The sequence below is a fragment of the Magnolia sinica genome, chromosome 4 (assembly GCF_029962835.1).
Source record: "Magnolia sinica isolate HGM2019 chromosome 4, MsV1, whole genome shotgun sequence".
NCBI lineage: Eukaryota > Viridiplantae > Streptophyta > Magnoliopsida > Magnoliales > Magnoliaceae > Magnolia > Magnolia sinica.
In genome coordinates, this window is record NC_080576.1 from 100,932,395 (window position 1) to 100,955,729 (window position 23,335).

The 23,335-nt window shown below is 40.2% G+C and overlaps 1 protein-coding gene across 4 annotated transcripts; it reads right to left on the reverse strand.

The window, feature by feature from the left end:
- Window positions 1–523: 523 nt before the first annotated feature.
- Window positions 524–21,540, reverse strand: LOC131243523 (uncharacterized). Of its 4 annotated transcripts, none has more exons than XM_058242932.1 (3): window positions 21,373–21,540; window positions 18,709–18,816; window positions 524–3,863 (listed from the first exon to the last, which is right to left on the reverse strand). In XM_058242932.1, exon 3 carries the CDS (start codon window positions 3,776–3,778, stop codon window positions 671–673), a length of 3,108 nt encoding a protein of 1,035 aa, XP_058098915.1. In that variant the 5' UTR covers window positions 3,779–3,863; window positions 18,709–18,816; window positions 21,373–21,540; the 3' UTR covers window positions 524–670. The 4 variants fall into 4 exon arrangements, with proteins under 4 accessions (XP_058098915.1, XP_058098914.1, XP_058098913.1 ...); XM_058242931.1 differs by having other exon boundaries at window positions 21,368–21,540; XM_058242930.1 differs by lacking the exon at window positions 18,709–18,816.
- Window positions 21,541–23,335: the final 1,795 nt, after the last annotated feature.

Sequence of the window (23,335 nt, forward strand, 5' to 3'; positions counted from 1 at the left end):
CAAAACGCCAACTCTGCCTTTAAGAATGGTGTTGGAATTACGGTGGGAAATAATTAATACCTATTTCAGGTATTTAGGAGAGTGAATTAGAAAATGAAATAATTAATACCTATTTCCAGGTATTTAGGAGAGTGAATTAGAAAATAAACAGCCCCAAAGGAGATTAGTTACGCACACACCACAAGTGGGGCGGAGGTATAAGCCTTACCTTCCAAATAGAATCCACCTAAGCAGTATTTAGAATATTTCTGCGACTTGTAGGGTTGCGTTACCCAGAACAGGCACTCATTTTATGCAAAAGACTCGATTCCATTTTGTGTGTTAGAATACTTTATGAGAGATATACAGGATACGTGTACCCACCCCTCTCCCTCCCAGCTTTTCACCTGCTGCTGCTGCTACAAATGACCCCTTCTTTGAAACACCAAAAACAATTAAAACTACAATCAATCTCATCATATATCTTTCTTTTTTATCAATTAATCTACCCGACCTTATTCACTTCTTTTCTTCTTCTTTAAAAAAAAAAAAAAAAAAAAAAACAAGTCCCTTCTCACAATGCCAATGGGCCCACCACCATCTTCATCTGCTGGGCCGGCCAAATGAATGTCTTCGATCATTCCATGACCCAAGTTGCCTTGAGAGAAAAAGGAAATGTCCCGAATAGAAACTAATGCCACGGCATCTCCTGTTTGTAACTGATCAGGTTCAGCTCCCACCCGCATTCTGGTTCCTTCCGTTTCAGTGACATTCCCGTGCTAGCTGGCTGCAAACCGCCATGACTGAACAGCTGTCTCATGGCCCCCATGTCCCTACTCTCACCATCCATCGACACCAGACCGGAGTTCAAATCAAGACCTGTCTGTGAGACCCCGAACCCATTAAGACCAGACTGCGAACCCGTCAGGTTCATGAGAAGGGGTTGCCGGGATAAGGGATGAACAGCAGACGACTGGCCTAGTACCTGAGGCATACCAGTGGCTCCTCTTGAATCAAACATGTAAGGGAGGGACCCAGCAGGTCCATACAACTGTGGGGACAGAGACATGGTGGTGGGCCCCATTGTGAGGCTGTTGTAGCTGAATGCATGAGGTGGCATAGGTGCATGACCTATCGCAGGCTGTGCACCATAACCGCCACCAGCTCTTGCCAGGCTCATACCCATGGATGACGGACTGTTTGCCAGAAACAAATGAGTTCTGTCAGCGAATTCTTTCCTGTCAAAGGCCATTCTTGAACCCATGCTTGAAACAACGGGATCATCGAGTTTCAAACTTCCATAAGCTTTTGTGTCCTGCAATGATGATTTTTGGAGGCCATGATGATGAACAAGGGAACTGCGTGTTTCATAGAATGATGGGTGGTCATTCAAATCGAAGTCTCTCATGGAAGGGTGCTTTGACGATGAGGATGAAGCAGGAGATGGGCTGTGATTACCATTTTGGTGGTGACGGAAATGTCCATCCACTCTCCAATCCGACGGCGGAAATGGGCAAGCATCATCATTATCCCCAATGCAGTTGAGGTCCAACTTGAACCTCTCTGCTCTTCTTGAACTGACTTCCATGGAGGAATCGCCTGAAGGTAGGCCAGGTGATGCCGGAATGGGTTTCACAGTTACCAGATCGATAGCGGCATCACTGTCACGCTCAGCCACATTCAGATCAAATTCAAGGAAGTTCTGTCTCGGCTTCGAATTCTTGCTGCTAGACTCAACCAAAGATGTCTTCTCACCATCCGGAGTTCTTCGAGGAGACGCTGGGCGGAAGGCACTTGTTGCTGCAGACCCCCTCCATCCCAGTTCTCCTTCGAAGTGGAGAGGGGTGGTGGGCAATGAGGGAGCTCCTTTCGAAGCAGCTACAACAGCAATGGGTGCAGACAACGTGTTCGCCTGATTAGGGATGGGAACCAACAGGCTTTCAATTTCCTCCGTGCAAACATCCTCATTCAAATCAAAATCGCATCTGCTTTTATCAACATGACCACCTGATTCTTGAACCACCGCAGACCGAGGTGATTCTGAGTCATGTTTTCGACCTTCTGGTTCAGTATTGCCGCTGTTAGAAATTCTTAAGCGCTTTGCCTTGGGAGAGGAGCCACCACCAGGACTATCTTGCTCCATTGGAGTTTCATTGTCATTGAGTTGTTCCATCATTAGTTCATCCTGCTTGCCTTCCACAGAATCAGGGCTACCAGGCCGTTCCTCTTCCAAATTTTTCTCAGTAGAGGAGCTGCAGAAAGGTTCTCTATAATCGACAACTTCACGCTCTACTTGTCTAGCAACTAGCCGAGCAACTTCCAATGCATCGTCCTCCCCATATTCCAGTTCCATTTCTGACATTCTCTTGTCAACCTCTTTTGAGTCTCTAACACCCATCACTGGTTTCAAGATGGTGGTGACAACAGAATCCGCTGCTTTGCTCGCCTTCGATTTTGACTTGCTGGAAAGCTCTTCAGCATTTGTAACTGCTATGGAAGCATCCTTCCTGCAAGAGGAAGACTCTAGAACCGACTTTTCTGGGATACACCCATTTCTACCTAAATCAGGCAAAGCCTTAGCATAAGATTCACCACCATGCCCTGCAGATCTGAGATCTATTTTGTTTCTCGAATATTTTGGCATCACAGCATCAACCACCCCACTCTTTGGCTGCGACTCCAGTAGGCCACTGCCAAGATCAGCAGATGCAGTCTTTCTTAGATGGGTTTTGCTCTCTTTAGCATCCATATCACATGACAGATCAGGTTCCACCACAGAAGTTTGAGCATTCACATGATCATTGTGTCCGGAAGACGTAGAAACAGCACATGTTTCTTTTTTGATAAATCTAGAAGCGCTACCTTCCTTAAGATTCATCTCCATCTCTTTCTTAACACCAGTGATATCTTCCAACTCAGAAGCACCAGATGACCTGACGTCAACATTTTGATCCTTCGTAATTGGAGAACTGCATGCATCCATGGAGGTTACACTAGGAATAATAGAGGACAGCTCAGCTACAGGCAAGCTTTCCTGACAAGTGTTTGAAACGGGTGAGGAGCCTGCTGGATCATGGTTTGAAGTCGTTGATGGCATTTCTTGATTAGATGTAGCATTTTTCACTTCCTCACAGGTCTCAGCCTGGGAAGCATCTGAGGTTCTTGTGGCATCTGAATGCTGGAACCCACTCCCAGCAGGCTTTTCATCAGCACTCCCTCTGGAAGGAGATTCAACAACTGGAGACTTTGTGCACCCGTCCTCGGAGGTTGCTTTCACATCAGCTGATGTCTTGGGATCATCATCACAGCATGTCTCTCCTTTCCTAACAACATTGCCTTTCATATCTTTATCACCCATCTGGTTCCAGCTATCAAACAGAGCTCTTGCCTCTTCCTGGATTTTAGAGCTCTTGTGACTGAAAAGATGCTTGAGAGTTGCCACAATCTGAGAAACAATGGACTGTTCCTTATCTATCGGCAGCTTCTCAAGAGCTCTTACCACAGCGCTGATTGATGCTTCCACAGGGCTATCGTCTGTGTCACTACTATGTTTTTGAGCAACCTGAAGCCATTGATCGAGAAATCGAAGTCCTCCTAAGTGAATAAAATGATTAAGACAATCCTCGTTGCCAGTGGCTGCTAAGATGCTTGCAACAGTTGACCATTGCCTGGCTGCATCACCTAAATTCTTCGTATCATACTCAGCTGTCTGCATAACAGCAACCAGCTCTTCAACTCTAGCAAGGGTCGCGAGCCCATCTTTCATCTCAGTCAGGGTAAAGAAGTCTTCCAGTGGCATGCTGCTTCTATACGCCGGCTAGGTACTTCCAAGCTTCAGTTGGGCACTCCTCGTGACATGCAAATACTCCTGTCATCAGCCTTACCTGCAAAATGCAAGAAATTTGACGAGGTGTTTATAGATAACCAAAATGATTGAAGATAACGTTTCTTAAGACATCAATAAGGTAAGCAACAAGTCTATGAAACAGTATGTTCTTTTGAATACTGTTCTTACAAACCAAACACACTACAGAATTCATGAAAGAATGTACCACATAAGTGCAAGATGAGGAGGAGTTGAAATAAGAAACCACGATCACTATGTGCAGTTGTAAAAACTCAGTACCACATGAAGCATGTTCTGTTTTTCTGGGTATTTTCCCCCTTTCCTTCTTTCTTTTTGAAAACTAATGCAAAAATTTAGTTATTCATAATTGAGATACATCAGGATGGAATGGGCTCCCAATATAACAGTAAGACCAGGACACTTCATTCCTTTCGCTAACCCATCAGCAGCAACATTCGCCTCTCTACCCATGTTTGCAGATGTAACGTTTAGCCTAAAAGGCAATTTGGCGAATTTCCTCCTATGCAGAGGACAGCTTTCACAGCTAGGAATTGTGTTTTCACACCCAATTTAAGACATTCAAGGAGTAACCTCTACAATGACAGGACAGGAGATTTCATTAGCAAACAACAAAAGGCCTCTCGGGGCCATAGCCTCCATCATCAATTACTCCTTCAGGGCCCAAGAAGGCGAAGGAAATTGAAACATTACTGTCTCTCACACCACTAGCCCCACTCCAGTCGCGGCTTGAATGGAGAAACCCATGAAATTTGCTCTTACACCAACTACTAGGTGGACCATACCAATGGGAGGGTATTTTAGGTTTGAAGTCCTCAGTATTCACTGCATGGACCAATCAATCATGAAGAGATGAACCAAAATTCTGGAAGAACAAAGCACCAAGCTTTTCTTGGAACATCCACACCACCCACAAGTTTCGACCCAAAATCTTCACACCACAACAATGAATAAACAAAATGGGGACGCATTTCCTCTTCCTTTCCACACATCAAACAAATATTGGAAAGTAGTGTTCTAGGTGTTTCGATGATCAAAAGTTAGAATCTTGTCGAATACCAGTAAACGAGAAGGTGCTTCCACTCTTATGGAGGCCAACAATGACCAAACAGGAGCACTAGGGGGGTTTCCTCCAACTTTAGACAAGGCATGCGAAGGAACAGGAGCACTAGGGGGATTTCCTCCAACTTTAGACAAAGCATGCAAAAGAGCCAGAGGAAAAACAACACACTGTCCCCTGTCAATTTCCACATGCGCTCATCCTCCCCGCACTGTGCTATAAGCACCCTGCTAAGAGTGTTCCCCAACAAAGCAAAATCCTCTCCCTATCTGCCACATGAAGTTGTTTATTAACATTTCCTTCCTTCTTTCTTTTTTTTTTCCAATAAGAAAAAAATTTATTGAGAGAAAAAAGCAGCAGCCAGAATAAATACAAAACAGAAAAAACTATACAACACCCCCAAAGGGTCGTTATAGCTCGGCCCAAATATCCGGAAAACGAACAACGGCCTTCAAGGCTTTCCATTTTGCATAAAGTTTCAATTATACATAAGGGCCCATTAAGGGTTGGTAAACTTAGTGATTTTAAGCATTTGTAATTCTTAAAACATTAAACATGCTTTGCCAGCCTTAATATTCATTTAATTAATAATTAAGAACAAATTTCCCACAAGCATTTTTTTCCCTAAATGGTGAAGGGGTGTTTCCCATCTCCAAAAACAATTTCACCTTGGGTATGCAACCTCACACAGTGAATCGTACCTCACATTTACCAGAAACTATCAAAAAGTGTATACAACACACATGTCAGAGATCTGCATCATTCATCAAGTAGGGCACGCTGTGAACAAATGCCATATACCCAAAAATCAGGTAAGGTACTCATCAAAGTGAGCCATACTTTTCCATGCCACCTGATAAGCAGACCAACATTATTTTTGGTTCATGGCATTTTTACAGTGTATCCAACCGGATTGGAGGACCAAGGCATTTGATGTTCACAGTGAGGGTACCTTGACAGTTGGACATGCCACGTGGATGGTTGGATGTGGCGTGTCTGCCACCATGGCACATGTAATAGCATGTGGATGGTATGCCTTGCACACACATGGATTTATAGCAAACCTCCAACTATTTGATAGGATCTAACAGGCCTATTTTATAAGATTTTAGGAAACATTCTACACAATAAAAATCCTACAAGGGTAGACTCCTATGTTAGTTTTTCACCATTTAAAAAATGGTGGTGAGTCAGTACAGGTAGAGGTGCACACGAGTCGAACCGAGTCGAGCTTGGCACAGCTCGACTCGGCCCAGCCACTAGCTGACCCCAGCTCGAACTCGGCTCAGCTCGGTCCTCGAGCTTGACTGGCCAGCTCAGCTTGGTTCGGTCAGCAGCTTGGGCTAGTTCAAGCCAAGTTCGAGCCAAGATCGAGCCTGTGCAGCATTTTCGCAAACACATGAAGTGCATTTTCAATTTCTTACTGTATGTAAAACAGCAGCAACTGTTTACAGGTATTTCATCGAACACCTTGTAGGAAATATCAAAATCAAGAAAAAATGGTATTTGTTTCATATACAGAGCTGGGCATGTCTGACCCGATCCGAACCGAACCGACGGCCTGGATCGGTGCAGATCGAGTAGGGTCATTCAGATTCGATAGTTTTTCGCATCAAGTTCGGATTGTGGTCAATCCAGACTGATCTGATCCGGGATCCGATCCGATCTGACTCGGTTGGCTCCTATATGAGAAATAAAGGGATGGGGTTAAACCATTTCCCCAAAAAAGGTGACGTGAGGGTAGTGGGTGACACATTGATGAGGCCTAGGTTGGGCAGGCAGCCAGATGTGGTGGGCGAGTACTCAATATGCTTTTATTATACCAAGTAAGCTCTGTTGGCCCACCTTGAATTTATGTGATTTATCCACGCCGCCCATCCGTTTTTTATCTTATTTTAGCCGTTGGGCCAAAAATTGAAACATATCCAAAGCTCAAGTGGGCCATACCACAAAAAACAATGGGAATAATTATTCCCACCATTGAAACCTTCCTAGGGTCCACATTAACGTTTATTTGTCATCCTACCTGTTCGTAAGATCACAAGAACAAGGATGAAGGGAAAAAACAAATATCAGCTTGATACAAAAAGTCTATCCACCTAAAGAATTTTAAAATGGTAGATGTTCAATTCATATTGTTCCCTGTGGTGTGGTCCACTCGAGCTTTGGATATTCTTTATTTTTTGTCCCATTTATTAAAATTAAATTATAATATGTATGTACGGAGTGGATAAAATAAACACATCATGTTGGGCCCCACATAGTTTACTCAGTATGCACGCAATCCGCCTCTCTCCTCTGCCCAAATCTCACCACTGCCTAGAGTCCCTACCAAGTAGGTTGGAAACGAATCGACTACTCCCCCTTCCACTAGCCAATGGCAAATGGTCAGTGCTCTATGGGCACCATCATGATGTATGTGTTTCATCCATGCCGTCCATATTTTTTTATTTTTTAAAATTTTTCAAAAAAAAGAAGACTCGATCCAAACCGTACCCAACCCGATCCGACTCGGTTTCCCTAACCGAGTCGGACTCGGTTCGGGTCAGGCTAGTGATGCATCGGATCGGATCGAGTCAGCGGACCCGAACTCGGTCCCAAATCAGATCGAGTTCGGATCAATTATTGAAAAATTCGGATTAAGTCAAGTTGGACCCAATCCGGTCCAACTCAACTCGATGCCCACCTCTACATATACATACCTTCCTTGCCACCAGCCGACACTTCGTTGAGTCATTTCATCAAACACTTGGTGAGCAACATCAATATCAAAGTAACCGAGTCACCGAACTGGTTCGATCCGAGTCGAGTTGAGCTTGGGCAAGCTTTAACTCAGTTCGAAATTTTTTCGAGCTCAAAAAATCAGCTTGACTCGGCTTGAACTCAGTTTCGAACCGAGCTTTTTCGAGTCGAGTTGAGCGAGCTAACTGATCTAGCTCGGTTCGTGTACAGCCCTAAGTACAGGAAATGTTTGGGTTTAATTCAGGTAATGACTTCAAATAAAATGGTCATTTCAGTTAAAGATATGAGCCAAAAAGAAGGGAAGTGAAAATTTTGGGTGTGATAAGGGTTTAACTCATAAAAACATATTTTTTTTAATTTTTAAAGGTCGTGAAATTTTATCAAAGAAACAGAATTTTATATATATATATATATATATATATGAAACAATATATATACATATATAGTGAAATGCTCACATGCGCACCTTCTTAGGTAAGCACCCGTGCTCACCTTTGCACGCATGTCATCGGCACAAAATCCGAACAATCCATGTGATGTGGCATCCCATGAAACCCCCAAGGCCCAACTTTCAGCCTGATCCAAAACTTCGTGGACCATGGCAAAAGGAAACAGTTTCCTCCCTTCATTTGCCTCTCTCTTTGCTATGGCCCACCAGAGTTTTGGATCAGGCTGAAAGTAGGGCCCTAGAGATTTCATGGGATGCCGCATCACATGGACCGTTAAATATATGTCACATAGGCAATTTTGAGTGCCATACGTTATAAAAATATTACATAAATTCCACAAGTTGAATTTGTAAGTAAATTTTGAACATCTGTTCATCTACAAAATCCTAGTGGAATAAGCTTATTCTAAAGTGTGTTTTTTTAACGACATGCTTATTCTAAAGGTTAATCAATTGTGTGTAAAAATCTGCAAGTTAATCACCTGCTTGTATGAATCTATTCATGTACCTGTAAGAGGTAGTATTCACCAGCCAATTCAGCTATTCATACACCTACCTATACACTATTGCGAGGGTGGGGCCCATCGTATCATGTTTATCCCATCCAACCCATGCACTAACTGAAGTACACAATGACAATGGGATTTGCCAAAAATCAGGCCTATCCAATCATTATGTGGACTACGACATAGAAAGCAATTGACGACCACCAATAATTTTATAAAAAAAAAACTGCCAAATTCATGTAGTGCCATCATGATGGTTGAGTAGGCTTGATTTTTGCAGTGTCCAACTTTCATGATGGGGCAACCTTTCTAGACAGGTTGGATTTGATATACACACCAGGAAAGGCGCAAGCGCAACCCTTGTGGAAGGGAGCTTATTCTGCCATGAATTGTAGAAGAACTGGTGTCAGCAAACTCCCATATTAATAAGGGGAGTTAATTGATACTCTGGAAGCATATGACGCTTGATATGCATGCACCCATAAAATATATACTTGGAATGAATCAAGTCAAAATAAACCAACTGAATTGGGTAACCCATTGTCACTGACTCAGTCCTAAAATCAGTCTTCTTGACCACATGTTGAAATTGGATTTTTAGATATTTTTAAATTTTAACTGTCCAAATTAATGCCCAACAATCTGATATTCATACAATAAAATAATATTAGCTTTTGGTTCTTGATACATCTAAACTGCCAACCATAATTTGAATGGTTTAATCTGTATTAATTGTATTCCAGGTATGCATATTAAGTGTCCGCATCAATTGTATTCAAGGAATGAGAGGTGTTTCATAAATCAAAAAAGGCAAGTCATGGAAGTATTCAAAAGGGCTAAATCTAATGTAATAGAGTGGGGCAAAAGCTTCTAAGCTCATTATTCAGTTTCCAGAAAGTTGGTGTGAGTCATAATATTATTTCGGTTCTGTTCTTGTAAATTCAGGCTTTGGCCTTTCATCAATAAATTATCAATGTTCAAAAAAAAAAAATTTATTTAGTGTCTGCATGTCATCCATCACACTTAGATGAAGTATATAAGCTTTACTATAGAAAAGTGGTGAGCAGATCTCAGAATTTAGCAAGCAGCAGCTGATGAGAGGATGGAATATGCGTCCATGCATATGACACACTTGTCATAGATCCAGACAATTCAACTCTAGATATCGAAGGTTAGGATTATCATTATAGTATGATAAAGGATACTAGATTACTTATGTTAGCAACAATATATTGGACAGTTGAAATCATTAGACCGTCTTAGCATGTGGGCCCCATGGGTGGCGACACACACTGGATGTTGCCTGGTGACAGAGGCAAAACGGACTTTAAAAATAAAATATTAACAACAACAAAAAGAGAATCATTTCTTCTTCTGCACAGGGAGGTTTTTACAGTCACCATCAACCAAGGAACTCAGGGGGAGAGCTTCTGATGCTGGCTTTTTTCCGATCTTAAATGATTTTCATTTAATTCGTGTCGTAATCAAATCCACACTGCTAAAAAAGGCATTTTAACCGAATCCACAAAAAAATCGTGTTTTTTTTCCATCATTTTGAAAGATATGCCATTTTATACGGTTAAGGATTTCAACACATACTTTTGATAAATACACAGTATAAACAGCGTGTTGCTAACTACGATCTTTCCCGACCATCTGAACTGCGGGTCCTATTGTGGACGGAGCATATCTCTGAAAGTACACTGATCAAGCAATCCTAACCATCCAATGAATGGCTATCAAATGGATGGTTAAAAGTAAAATAGTGAGTGGTCCAAATTATAATATGATCTTCTCAGTCCAGTATTTTTACGATGCTCCATCCACATTTGGGTCAGCAACTGAAATGGTCTAGAGTGCCTTACAACTGCGCCATGCAAATGTTAGAAGAGTCGCCACTGATCTTTTGATGTTGCAAAACTAAAATAGGAATCTAGCCCATCCTACAAAATATAGTAGGATTTTAGGATCTGTGTTGTTTTAGAATATGTTGGGACCAAAGTGCCATTTGATCTCAGATCATGTTTCAATGATCCAACCCATTTATATGAGGGTCCCCGAAATTGGATATTGGATTCCATTCAATGATCCGAGACATGATCCGATGCATTTATATGATGGGCCACCACAGATACCATAAACCCTTTGATCATTTAAATCTTTTATTTTAAGTATGGTAGATACATCATATTAATTTTTGGACTGTCTTGGATTGCTGTATAACTACGCCATGATAGATGGCTTAGATCCATTGAAATATTAACCATCTCATTTTATTGTAGGAATTTGGACAACTCCCTACTTTGCTTTTAACCATTCATTTGATAACCATCCTACAAGGGAAAAAATAAAAATAAAAATTCTTTCATGCATATTTATCGAACACATTTATTTTTGCAGAAGCCCTTCTTAGTAAGCAATTATAAAGATTTCTTTGTTTCTTAAGAAATTTACAATTCTAGAGAATTAGCAAACAATTTAGAATTGTTTATAGTGAATCAATTCTTCACTTCCTTGACACAACAACAAACAGTCCTAAATCATGCAAGAAAGATTGCATATATCATATAAATCATATGATTGCATACATCATACATCACATGAGGCTGGAAAGATCTTCTAAAAACCAGAATGAATCAGTATTCTGAATAGGTGCAACGTGAACCAGATACCTAAGTATCTCGAATTCATTTTATTGTAGGAATTTGGACAACTCCCTACTTTGCTTTTAACCATTCATTTGATAACCATCCTACAAGGGGAAAAAAAAAAATTTCTTTCATGCATATTTATCAAACATGTTTATTTTTGCAGAAGCACTTCTTAGTAAGCAATTCTAAAGATTTCTTTGTTTCTTAAGAAATTGACAATTCTAGAGAATTAGCAAACAATTTAGAATTGTTTATAGTGAATCAATTCTTCACTTCCTTGACACAACAACAAACGGGCCTAAATCATGCAAGAAAGATTGCATATATCATATAAATCATATGATTGCATCATCATACATCACATGAGGCTGGAACGATCTTCTAAAAACCAGAATGAATCAGTATTCTGAATAGGTGCAACGTGAACCAGATACCTAAGTATCTCGAATTCATACCAAATCACCGACAGGATCAATACCAGTCAAATTTCCAAAACCGATCAAAACCTGTGAAAACCAGCCTGACCAAATGCTACTTCCATTTTTTTCTGAAACAACATGGCCTAGTGATAAACAGTAACTAACATAACTTTTTTCTATTATTAATTATTAAGCCTAATAGATGCCTTACAGCTAGAAAAAGCTCATAGTTGCCTTAAATTTGTTGTACTTCTGTATCACTAAACACTAAGCATTTTATATATTAAGTTTTATGCCATATCTTTTTCTTTTCTTTTTTTTTTCAATCCTTCTTTTTCTATCTCTTTAACATGGTTATTTTTATGCATATTTTAAATTATTTTCTATATTCTATATTTTTAAATATTTCAATAGTCAATTGGTTCAACTATTGGCCCTAATCAATTGAAATGGTGACGCGGGACCAGTGATCAAAGTATCGGTATCGCTACAAGTTTCGCTAGCCAAGGATATGGAAACAATCGATATCACCGATAATATCGCTAATAACCGAAAATGCGGGGAAACATGGGGAAAACGGTGGAATTTTTAGTAAAACTTCATGAGATGTTAAAATGTACATATTTGCATATTTAGAAATAAAAATTTTGTAAAAAGAATGCATACATAACAAGTATCCATTTAATGGGGCCTTAAAAGCATGTGTTGTTGTAAGAAATCAATCCAACCATCCCATCCAGCCTATTTAACCATCCAACCTTCCATCTAAACATCCTTCGACATTGCAAAATATCAACAACACATGATATTTCACCAAGAAATCATCAACAAATGGAAAGGTAACGGAAGATTGTGGTCTCAATATCACGCATGTTACGATATCGATCATATCAAGATATTATCAATATTATCAATGTTATCAATGACAAATTGAACACTACATACAACCATGAACCTGTGAAAAAAAAAAATTGAAATAATTTTTTTCCTAATAAACAAATTTTTAATGATATAAATTCGTTGGCGATATTATTGAAATATCGTTGATACACTTATGATACAAGCATTACCTAGAATTTACATAGTCGAAAATATTGGTGATACTAGTGTTTTAAATATCGACGATATCGGCCGATATATCCCATGATGTTTCTTGTATCCCACCTGTGTGATACGAAACGCACAAATAGTAGAGATATATCCCACACGTTCAATCCGATGAGAACTTTTTTATTTTCGATCTTTTTTCTGTAAATCATGTTAAATCAGTGTCAAATTGTTACAAATCCATGTTTTTTCATGTTTTGCATTAAAAATCATGGATTGGGAGCTTCAATTTTGAGATTTGGAGGAGAAGGACCAAGTTGTGGAAATTTGAAGAAAAAAATTCCCAATTTCTCGCAAATCAGTTGCAATCTGTGTCCAAACATAAAATCAAAATGTAACCTGATTTAGTGATTCTTCTTTTGCTTTGGAATGTATTGCTTGTGTTTCCACATGTCTTCTTGCATTTATAAATTATATGTATAAACTTTGAATATACTTGCATCAATTCAGTTAGACAACGCATGGATTAGGACCCTATAAAAAGAAAAGATATTATGTGCACTTGTTTTTTGTAATGTTTTGATTTGTGTGTATTGATGTCTTGTTTAACAATCACTGAAATGTCATTGAAAAATTCAAACAATTTCCAATGTTTCCCCATGTTTCCAACAATAGCAATACATTACGCGATACAACCGATATTATCCCATGCAACAATCGATACGTATCCATATCCCAAGGGTGCGATACATAACGCGATACCAATATTTCGAACACTGGGTGATAGATTGGCGATATTGATGCATTGGTAATACAAGCGACACCTAGAATTTACATAGTTGAAAATATTGACGATTACATTAGCGATATTGATACGTTGGTGATACTTAGCAACACATTGCTAGTACCTAGAATTTTTAATACTACCAGCGTTATCGGTATCGCTACCAGTGTTATCGGTATTGCTGAGTTAGAGATAAAGATAATATCGGAGATATTTCAATAATATCAAATATATTTCAAACACTGCGCAGAACAAATAACCACTTGCTCTAAAAGCTCGAACTGATAGAGCGTGAAGAATCAATCCCTTCTATCTCATAGCTTAAGTCCCACTCCCCATAAGTTAGGTCATCGCCTGAACCTTCCTCATGCGCCGCACATCACATGGGTCTCGCCTTACATGAGTCACCCACCTCACATGGGTCGCCCACCCTGAGTGTATCCCTGCATCCTACAGGCCACCCCACTCAAGCCCGATGTGAAAATGCCCCTACATTAATCACCCCCAATGAGAGGTCTCAAACACGAGACCTCCCACTCTGATACCATTTGACGCATGACAACTAACCACTAGCTCTAAAAGCTTTAATTGATAGATCATGGCGAATCAATCCCTTTATCTCATAGCCCAAGCCTCACTTCCCATGGGTTAAGACCTTGGCCAAACCCTCCTCGTAGACCCCGCATCACATAGGTCTCGCCTCACACGAATCACCCGCCTCAACAAGCCGCCCACTCCGAGTGTGCCCCTACATCCCACAAGCCACCCAACTCGAGCCCAATGTGAAAATGCCCCTACATTAAATGGCCCTTGATCAAGTGGAATGGCGTAACAGGATTTGCATAGCTGAACCAATTAGTTGGGATATGGCCTAGATGATGATGATGATCATGAATTGGTTTGACCAATTGGACCAGCAGTTGGACTCCCAAAAAAGAAAAGACCAATATGAAAACATTTCCAGTTCAGTGGCTGGTTCGGCTTTACAATGTTGGGCTAGAGTGGACTATCCAGTCAGAGAGTTTGTGCCGAAAGGAAACTCAACTTGCTATATAGGACTAGGCATACAAGTCAATTCTTTATAACATAGTAAGGTAGAAACTAATCAATGCTACTTTTTTTTCCCTTTTTCTTTTCAAACAGGTAAGCTAGGGCAAAACATGAGACCTTAGTGTAGAAAGACAGGCCGTCTACCATTGAGCTACACAGGCTTACCTTGTATTTAGAAATGGTAAAAAAAAAAAAAAAAAGGTTCATAGTCCTGGCCTTTCATTTTAATTATAGGATTAAGGAGCTATGCGGACCCTACAAGAGCACTAGGAAGAGGAGAAAATTATGACCTTGAATGCGGTGTATATATCCTCATTCAGAAAGAAATTGTTGGGTTAAAAGGACTGATAGGACTGGAATCAGAGCCTCATGACCCTTCTTTATAGCTGTCAGCAGGCTGGTACTGGGTTGATTTGGGCCTTGAACTGGTTAGTTGGCCAATTTGAAAATATTAATTTTGTTCAACAGGACCCAGCTCATTGAAAACCCTACCCTTCTTCACAAGGAGGTCAACGGCCCAATTCCACTCATTCCAGGATGGTGACTGCCTCAGCAAGATCAAAAATGAAAGAAGGGTTCTTATGTTGCCTTGCGGACAGAACATAAATTAATCCTATATATAACATATAAAGTGACTGAAGGGTTCTGGCCTTGCTTCTAGACAGAAAAGATATTAATCCCATATATCATATAAATTGACTCTAGTTATGACTATTTGATAGCAAACTAAGACGGACCTGATAAAGCATGCAAATTTCTTAAACCAAAACGTAATAAATCTACCTTGACCCAATAAGTTAGAGAGGCGAAATTTGCAATGTGTAAGTTGCTCAATGCATTACATGGGGGGGTTAGAAGCACTCATGCGGACTCTTGAAAATAATGAGAAAAAATCAGCTCATGGAAGCTTGAATGTTGATACTAACTCACCTGAGGGGTCAAGACTGCAAGTAAGGTCCAAAATATTGGGGAAGTTAGTTTGTGAAATTGAAATATGATTTGGACCGCTACCACCTTGCCTACAAAGATCTGAATCAAACAGAAAGCTAGGAAATAACATACTTACCAAAATTAATGTGGTAAATAAATCCTAGGAAAAAAGAAAAAGAAAAAAGTGGAAATGAACTTTTATGAAAAGACTTTGACCAAAATGTGGCTCTAGTTGGTTGGATATCTGCTAAGGCCCAATAGTAGCCACAAGGTATCTGGATGACCCTCCTCAAAGTAGGGGTGAAGTGCATTGGAATTGAGTTTGCTAGAAAGAACTGTTGTTAGGTAGGTTTCCTCTATTGTGGCTGGATATAATAAAGTTGTGGTGGATGCTACAAAAGTAGCTGGGTAAAGTGAGTGTGGAAGGGCATTCATTTGTGACGAGGCTCGATGATCTCTTGTTACACAGCTCTATCATGAGGCTCTATAACCTCTCGTAGGAGATTCTTAAGATTGTATGGAGGTCTATCATTAAATTTTAAAAAAAAAAAAAACATTTGTAAGGTCTTTATGAACCCCCAAAAGAGCCGCCATACAATGGACATGATTTAGATTCATTATGAGTTAGTTTCTTTTATGCAAATGAGAATCTCTTCTTCTGCAAATTCTAGCTTAGAGGGGAGAGCAGTTGGATTATCCCATAGTACCTTTTTCTGGCCTAAATATGAATTTTGAGTGTTCACAGAGAATTTGATCATTTTGAAGTGGTATACATTCAATTTCCTTCAAGTTTGCTACTTCAGCATGACTCCTTCAATATCACCCAGCATACAACATGCAGTTGGTGAACATTTTTTTCATAGATACTAATTGAGATGATATTGCTAAATCAGGTCGAGATCTGCCAGAGTAATGACTTCAGCCTTTCATCTGCAATCAATTGGTTCATTTAAAATCAATAGATACTAACTTAACATATGACTTTTACAAAGAAAAAAACATAAAATCATATGACTTCTATGAAATACAAAAGGGAAAGGGAATCTATAAAAATAAAATAAATCTTTGAAAGATAACTGAATTTTATTAGAAGGGCATAAGATGAAAAACGACTTTTAGAAAGGGATGGAAACATAGCATAACATAGAAGAGCAATAATGTCAAGAAAATAAGCAAAACAAAAAAACTTGCCATCTTAATAAAGCAAAAGAAAATTAAAATATAGAAAAATATGTAATATCAAAAGCATTAGGAAAAATATGAAAAACAACAGCAAAAACCCAAAAGGGCAATATGAACATAGCAGAGACTGAAGTAATATAAAATTTACTAAGATTGCCCAAAAATTGAAATCTTTGCGAAAAAAGACCCTCAGTTTGAATAAGAAAAATCTATGATCATAGAGCATTCTTAATGCAAGGGGTATCGGCCAACGCATCAAAAGCTCCGGAGTTGTTGGGGAAGCTCCAATTTATCCCTTTATCTTGGGCCTTCCCAGACAAACCCAAGCGAGACCTCCCCATGAGCAACCCCCCGCATCGCATGAGTCCCCAAGTCCGCATGGTCCCACAGTGGGGTCCACCATTCCGTGGCCAATCCCGCATCGCACGGGCACCACCCTCTGGGCCACCCCACCCCAGTGTGGAGATGCACAACATCCTTGAAGTTCGCACCAAGATGCTCCTACATCAATTCCTACCAACAAGCAAAATTCTGAAAGCCCCATGTAGAATGTACAAGAAAAAGAAATGCACCATTAACTATTTTTCATCAGACACAGGGATTGGATAAACATAATAGGTAATAGACTAGCCAGTGATGGGATCAATAGGGTCACTTTGTTGGCTATGGACTCTCTTAGCTTTGCTTGTTCTTTAGCCTGATGGGGTTTGTCTTTTGTTTTGTCTTCTTTTTTAATAGAATTTATCGCCCTCGATAGGCAATAGGAAAGGGAGTATGAAGACCAATAATTTCCACGAGGGGGTTCAAATGTTAGCAAACCTCAAGCCTCAAGGGAACCTACTACAAATATCTAAGGCAGGGTTATCTATAAATGCTAGAGAAGTTAGGGTTATATACAAACTTCTTGAAAAATAAAGGGCATCTTCAGACTCTAGCTGATAGGAGGCACAACTAATCACATCAGTGCCCCCCCCCCCCCCCCCCCCAAAATCAAGGATTTGGAAAGATTTTTTCAGAAAAATCATCAACCCTTGATAAGAAAAATGGCTTCCACAACAATCGCTTCTCCCCAGGTGTTAGACCGAATAAGTTTTATGGACAAAGCTTCTCATCTCTAATCGCCCAACAATAACACATTGTCACACACCCACGAGAGGAGCCATCAAAATTCAATTTCCACATCCCATCAAGCAGCCTTTTCCACCAGGATAAAGGTTTGAGCCTTGAGACCCTTACCATTAAGCAACCAAATCCAATATCCAATCCCAAAGGATTCCTGAAGTTGTTACCACAAGGAATTCCCATCACACTAGAGTTCATTGAGTGATGCTAGATGGTCTTCTTGTCAATCATCTCAACCAGCATTGAGATTCTCAAAGTTGCAATTAGAATAAATCTCCACAAAACCCTTCATCTCTTCTTGAAAGGACCCCGACTCCTAATTTTGGAAGAAGCATCCACATAGAAGCACAGCGAAGTCAACATCTGGTCATCTTTCCACTTTTTTAATCAAAATGAAAACAACAAGAAGCAACAGAATATCATAGTGACAACAAATGGAAAATATCACGATGCTAAGAGATCCCCGAACAATAGTAGATTGTTCCTCCAATCTCGTTCAATATCTTCTTTACAATGCCAACAGAAGTTTCTAAACTAATAACCAACATACCGGCTCCCTTTGATTGTCGAAAACCTTATCCGATGTGTCACCTTATTATTAAATTTTATGCCATCTCATTCCTTCCATATAGCCCATGACACAGTAATATGAACAGCATCGCTAAGTCCTTATTAGAGCAAAAGCACGACAAGGAAGATGAAAACCACAAGCTCTGCAATCAGAACTTTTATCATGAATACTCTATTGAAGAAACTACAAAACATCCATATAGCCCACGACACCGGTAACATGGACTGCCTCCATAAAGTATATATATTGAAGCAAAAGCAAAACATAAAGCTCTGCAATCACAACTTTTATCGTGAATGCTTTGTTGAATAAAATATAAAAACAACAGTGACCTCATATATATAGTGATCACCTCTAGATATCAAATAACGACAATTTACACCATAGTTGCATGAATCAGATGGAGTGCATATTCAAGTAGTGGGGAAGTGATGGTTCTGAAAAATTGATGCCAGAGTACCTAGCAAGCACATATTCAAAAAAACATAAGAAAAACAAAAATATGCAGTTATATTTGCTAAAATATAGAAATTAATCTATTAAGAGAGCTTTAGAAGCTTAAAATATTTTTAGATTCCCAAGCTACAGAAAACAATTGATTTTGGGTTAAAGGTGGTTTTAGTGGAATCACAGTAGCAATACTTAGTTGTAGGAGATCCAAGGGGCTTCAAAGCAGCAGCTGGACTACTGGTACAACGATCCTGCAACTGTGAATTATACATTGGGGGGGGGATTTGCCAAAGAAAAAAAAAAGTTGTAATTCTACAGATGCCTTCTCCCACTAAATGAAAGCCCTACCCCATATCGTGTCATGGACTTCCTGTGATTTCTCTTTGCAGCACCATCCATGATTTCGTCCTCGGGATTGTGTACACTTCATTGGGTAAGACTTAAGAGGGCATTTACATCAACATTCATTGACGCGTTTATGTAAGAAAACAAATCAATGAGAACTTCCACATCATTAATCATCCATATTGAACTAACAGCACATCAAGCTCCTTACTTCAATGTCCCAAAGCCCCTGTCAGTTTATCGATTCACGCAAATCAAGTTGCAGCACCCAGGTGGTAACACCAATGTCAAAAACCCTTAAACTTGATTAGGGTAGATTCCTAGAGACTTCATTGGCCATCAAAAGTCACAAATCAGTCTTCCAAGACTTCAACCTGACCACATTAACTCCTTAATTTCTCCAAGTCCGAAATCCCTATCAATTCATTAGCATTTAAAACCCACAAATCGATCTGGATCACCCAAGTACAACCAAGGTTGTTTGAGTTGGATTTTTCCTTGCAAAGAAAGACTCCATTAATTCTCAAAGTTCATGAAACAAAGTTCACTACTCAATAATGGCTAGGCAATATGCTAAGTAAACAAAATCCTGTGAAGGATATCCAAGTTCCTCACGAATCTTACCCAAATAAGGGTGCCTATGGCTGTGCTTGTTTGGCTCCAATTATTATTTGGGTAATCCCAAATAGGTGAAATAATATTCACAGCCAAAATAAATGGCAGAAGTTAATTGATTTATCTCAAACACAAGTCCTTAAATCAACTTTGAGTTTAAAACGGAAATCTAGGCCTGGGGAACCAAGGCCACCACAAAACAAATTACTGAACAGCCTGACCATTTTTGGAGATAACATCAAGAACTCACGCTAGGCAGGCTATGGGCACTGTTTGGGCTGGGACCCAATGTTTATAGTTGTTACCAATCTCCTTAGGGAGCAATATAGGAATGCTCCATGATTGATTCCACCTTGCAACTGCATGACATTGGCTATTTAGATTGCCTTAGATGGCCAAGCTCAACGGTGACATTGTGGCTTCTCCTGATCTCATTATCTCTGATTTTTATAAGAGTGACCCAATAAGCCCACTTAATTTATTGAATGATATCCAGCAAAGACTTCCAGTAGAATATAACTCAATTCCAGAAGATAAACAGTCATATTCTTGTAAAGGGGCCCATCATGTAAATCAACAAAGACTATTAATAAAAATATAAGAACCATCAAATATGGCAAAAACGCCCATTACCAATCAAACTTGCTAAATGTGAATGCCGTTTCATAGGAATTCATATTCAGCTCTCAAGCAACATCTAACTCACAATAAATATCATGAATTATCCAATCTCTAACAGTCAATTCTACTCGCGAGTATCTTTCATTAAAAAAGGTAAGAATTAATTGCAAACAGCTCAAACCACACAAGTAAAGCGACATCGAGCAAGTAACGATAATTGTGCACCAGTTGCCAGTGAAACATGTGGGCAAATGCATACAAGATCCTGACCGTTCACCTGGCAGGCCCCACAATGTATGGGTCCCTGCACAAAACTCAGCCCAACAACAATATGATCCTAACAGCCCGATCAGACACGTCCCACAAAATAAGCACAGTAATTTTCCCCTCAAATCTAGTTATTAGGAGTGCCTGATCAGACCAGAATTTTGGGAAATGACCCATCAACGGTGGGACCCACAAGGTGATCGGTCTGAATTTGTCCATGTCCACCGCGTCTCCCACGTGACCTCTTGCAGAGCAAGAACAAAACCCTCTGTAACATTCTTACAGCTGAATTACTCAGAAAAATTAGACAAATTAACAGAAAATAATCGCGCAGTTTCAGTACATCAAAGTCAAGACAAAAATGAAGACGTCAGCATCATTTCAAAGAGTTTGATGAACGCCAAGACCACGAATAAAACCCCTTAATTGGAGAAACCGGTGCGAGATCTCTCCAAAAGAAATTCCAAGAAACTAATCGAGATGGAGAAACTGCAGGAAACACGAGCCGTTTGAAATCGAATAACAAACCCTAGAATTCAAGAAACGAAATCAATAGAAACAGAAAAAGAAAACCGGCAAAGCCCCAAAAAACAAAACAAAACAAACCAAAAAACCCTAGCGCGACTTCCATTTTGATGGCGACGGATTCCTCAACGAAATAGGAAAACTAAAGGAAATGAAATGGGAAATTCTAAGGTGCGCAGGGGGCGTACGTTACCGGGCGTCGGTGCAATGCCAGAAACCCCAGGCGATGATGGTGCGCACGAGCTTAACCTTCACCCCTTAAGACTTATCCTTCACCACCTAATGAAATCTCTCTCTCCCTCCCTCTCTCTCTCTCTCTCACCAGAGCGCAACCTTCTTTCTTCTCACCGTCTTCCTTTTTTCACATTTTCTTAATTTTTTATTTCTTCTCACGGAACAGAATTAGTAGTCCGCGGGACTATCTTAATTCGTGATCTGCAGGATCTCAGCCGTTGGAATCGATCGTCATGTTTCCCCATTCTAATTTCTAACAGGAAACGGATTGGCTACTCCCCCTGAAACCAGCCCTGGAGCTGGTGGTCGGTGCTCTGTGGGCCCATCATGATGTATGTGTTTCATCCATTCCGTCTATCTATTTTTCTAGATCAATTTATGGTAATACACAAAAAATGAGATATATCCCAATCTCAAGTGGACCACATTACAGGAAACAGTGTTGAATGAACTTCGACCGTTAAAAAATTTTTGGGGGCCATAAAAGTATTGGATCAAGTTGATCTTTGTTTTCTCCCTTCATCTGGGTCTTTATGACCTAATAAACGGATTGGATTTCAAATAAACAGTACATTAGGCGTTAGGAGGATTTAAATGATAGATATCCAATCACTATTTTTTTCCTGCGGTGTGATCCATTTGAGATTAATATCCCTATCATTTTTGGGATAAAGACATAAAATGATATTTTAAAATGGATGAACGGAATGGATGAAACACATACATCATGGTGGGGCCCACAGAGCACCGACCACCAGCTCCGGGGCTGGTGTCAGGGGGAGTAGCCAATCCGTTTCCTTTCTAACAGCCAATCGATGGATTTTGGACCGTTGAACGTGAATATTCCGCTTTACATATTTTAAGCAACCATCCACTAACATACCATGGTGGGACCCATTCTACTTACATCTGAGAGACAGACATTTTGGTGATGGAATGTGAGTCGTTGGACTTTACGTGTGGCCGACCATATTGTGAATCCGAATCCTCCATCCATCATTCATGGTGATCAAACAAACGGTTGAAGAAGCCTATCCATTTGACCCTTCCAGGATCTTCCACGGTTAGAAAAATCCACAGATTAGACTATCAAAGGGAAGACCCACCAACTGAACGGATAGGATCACTCAGGATGGGCCCCACATATGCTGAATGTGAACGTTTGGTCCTTGAGTTATAATTAACCATCCCATCATAAGCCATGGCGGGACCCATTGTACTTTTCAGTGGTGAAATGTAAATCTGGCCTTCCATCTTAATCCCGAAAAGCATTAGATCATCCATGGTGTACAAACAAACGGTTTGAATAAGCCCATCCATTTGACCTTTTGGAGATCTTTTAAAGTTCAAGTAGACCATCCAAGGAATGGCCCACCAAATGAACGGAAAGGATCACTCAGATTGGGCCCCATATTCATACAACGTTGATCAGGCGAAGTACCAACTTTCAGTAGTCCTCTGTAATACACATCCTCTTTTCCATCTTTATTTATTTATTTTTGCTTATTCTCTTGTTCAAGTCACGTGTGCCGCGCGTGCTGACGCACCATTTGACCAGGGCTCGACGGTTTTCCGTGGTCGGTTTGATGGCGACCGGCCAAACCGGTCGCTTTCCTCCAATAGCCGGTCTACAGCAGTGTGAGAGCAGCGGCAGCCCGGTTCAAAGTCATGTGTTTGTTTTGTTGCGGTGGATTCAAAGTTCAAAAGGCTTTCAAAAGAGGGAATGATGATATGCTCTTCTTTGTTCTTTCCTCTAATTATCTAGCCATGCCTGTCACGTGCCACGCACGCGCCCTAAAAGGCGAATGAGGTGGCCCCCATGCTACACTGCTGGCCCACGCGGATTAGGTGTTACCCGGGTTGCACGTTATTGGGTGTTCCTCTGACCGTGGGTCCCACCTTGATACGTGTGTTGTATATCC

What these genes read in the sequence shown, in the direction of transcription:
- LOC131243523 (XM_058242930.1), bottom strand. Translation starts at nt 3,778, where the DNA reads ATGCCACTGGAAGACTTCTTTACCCTGACTGAGATGAAAGATGGGCTC.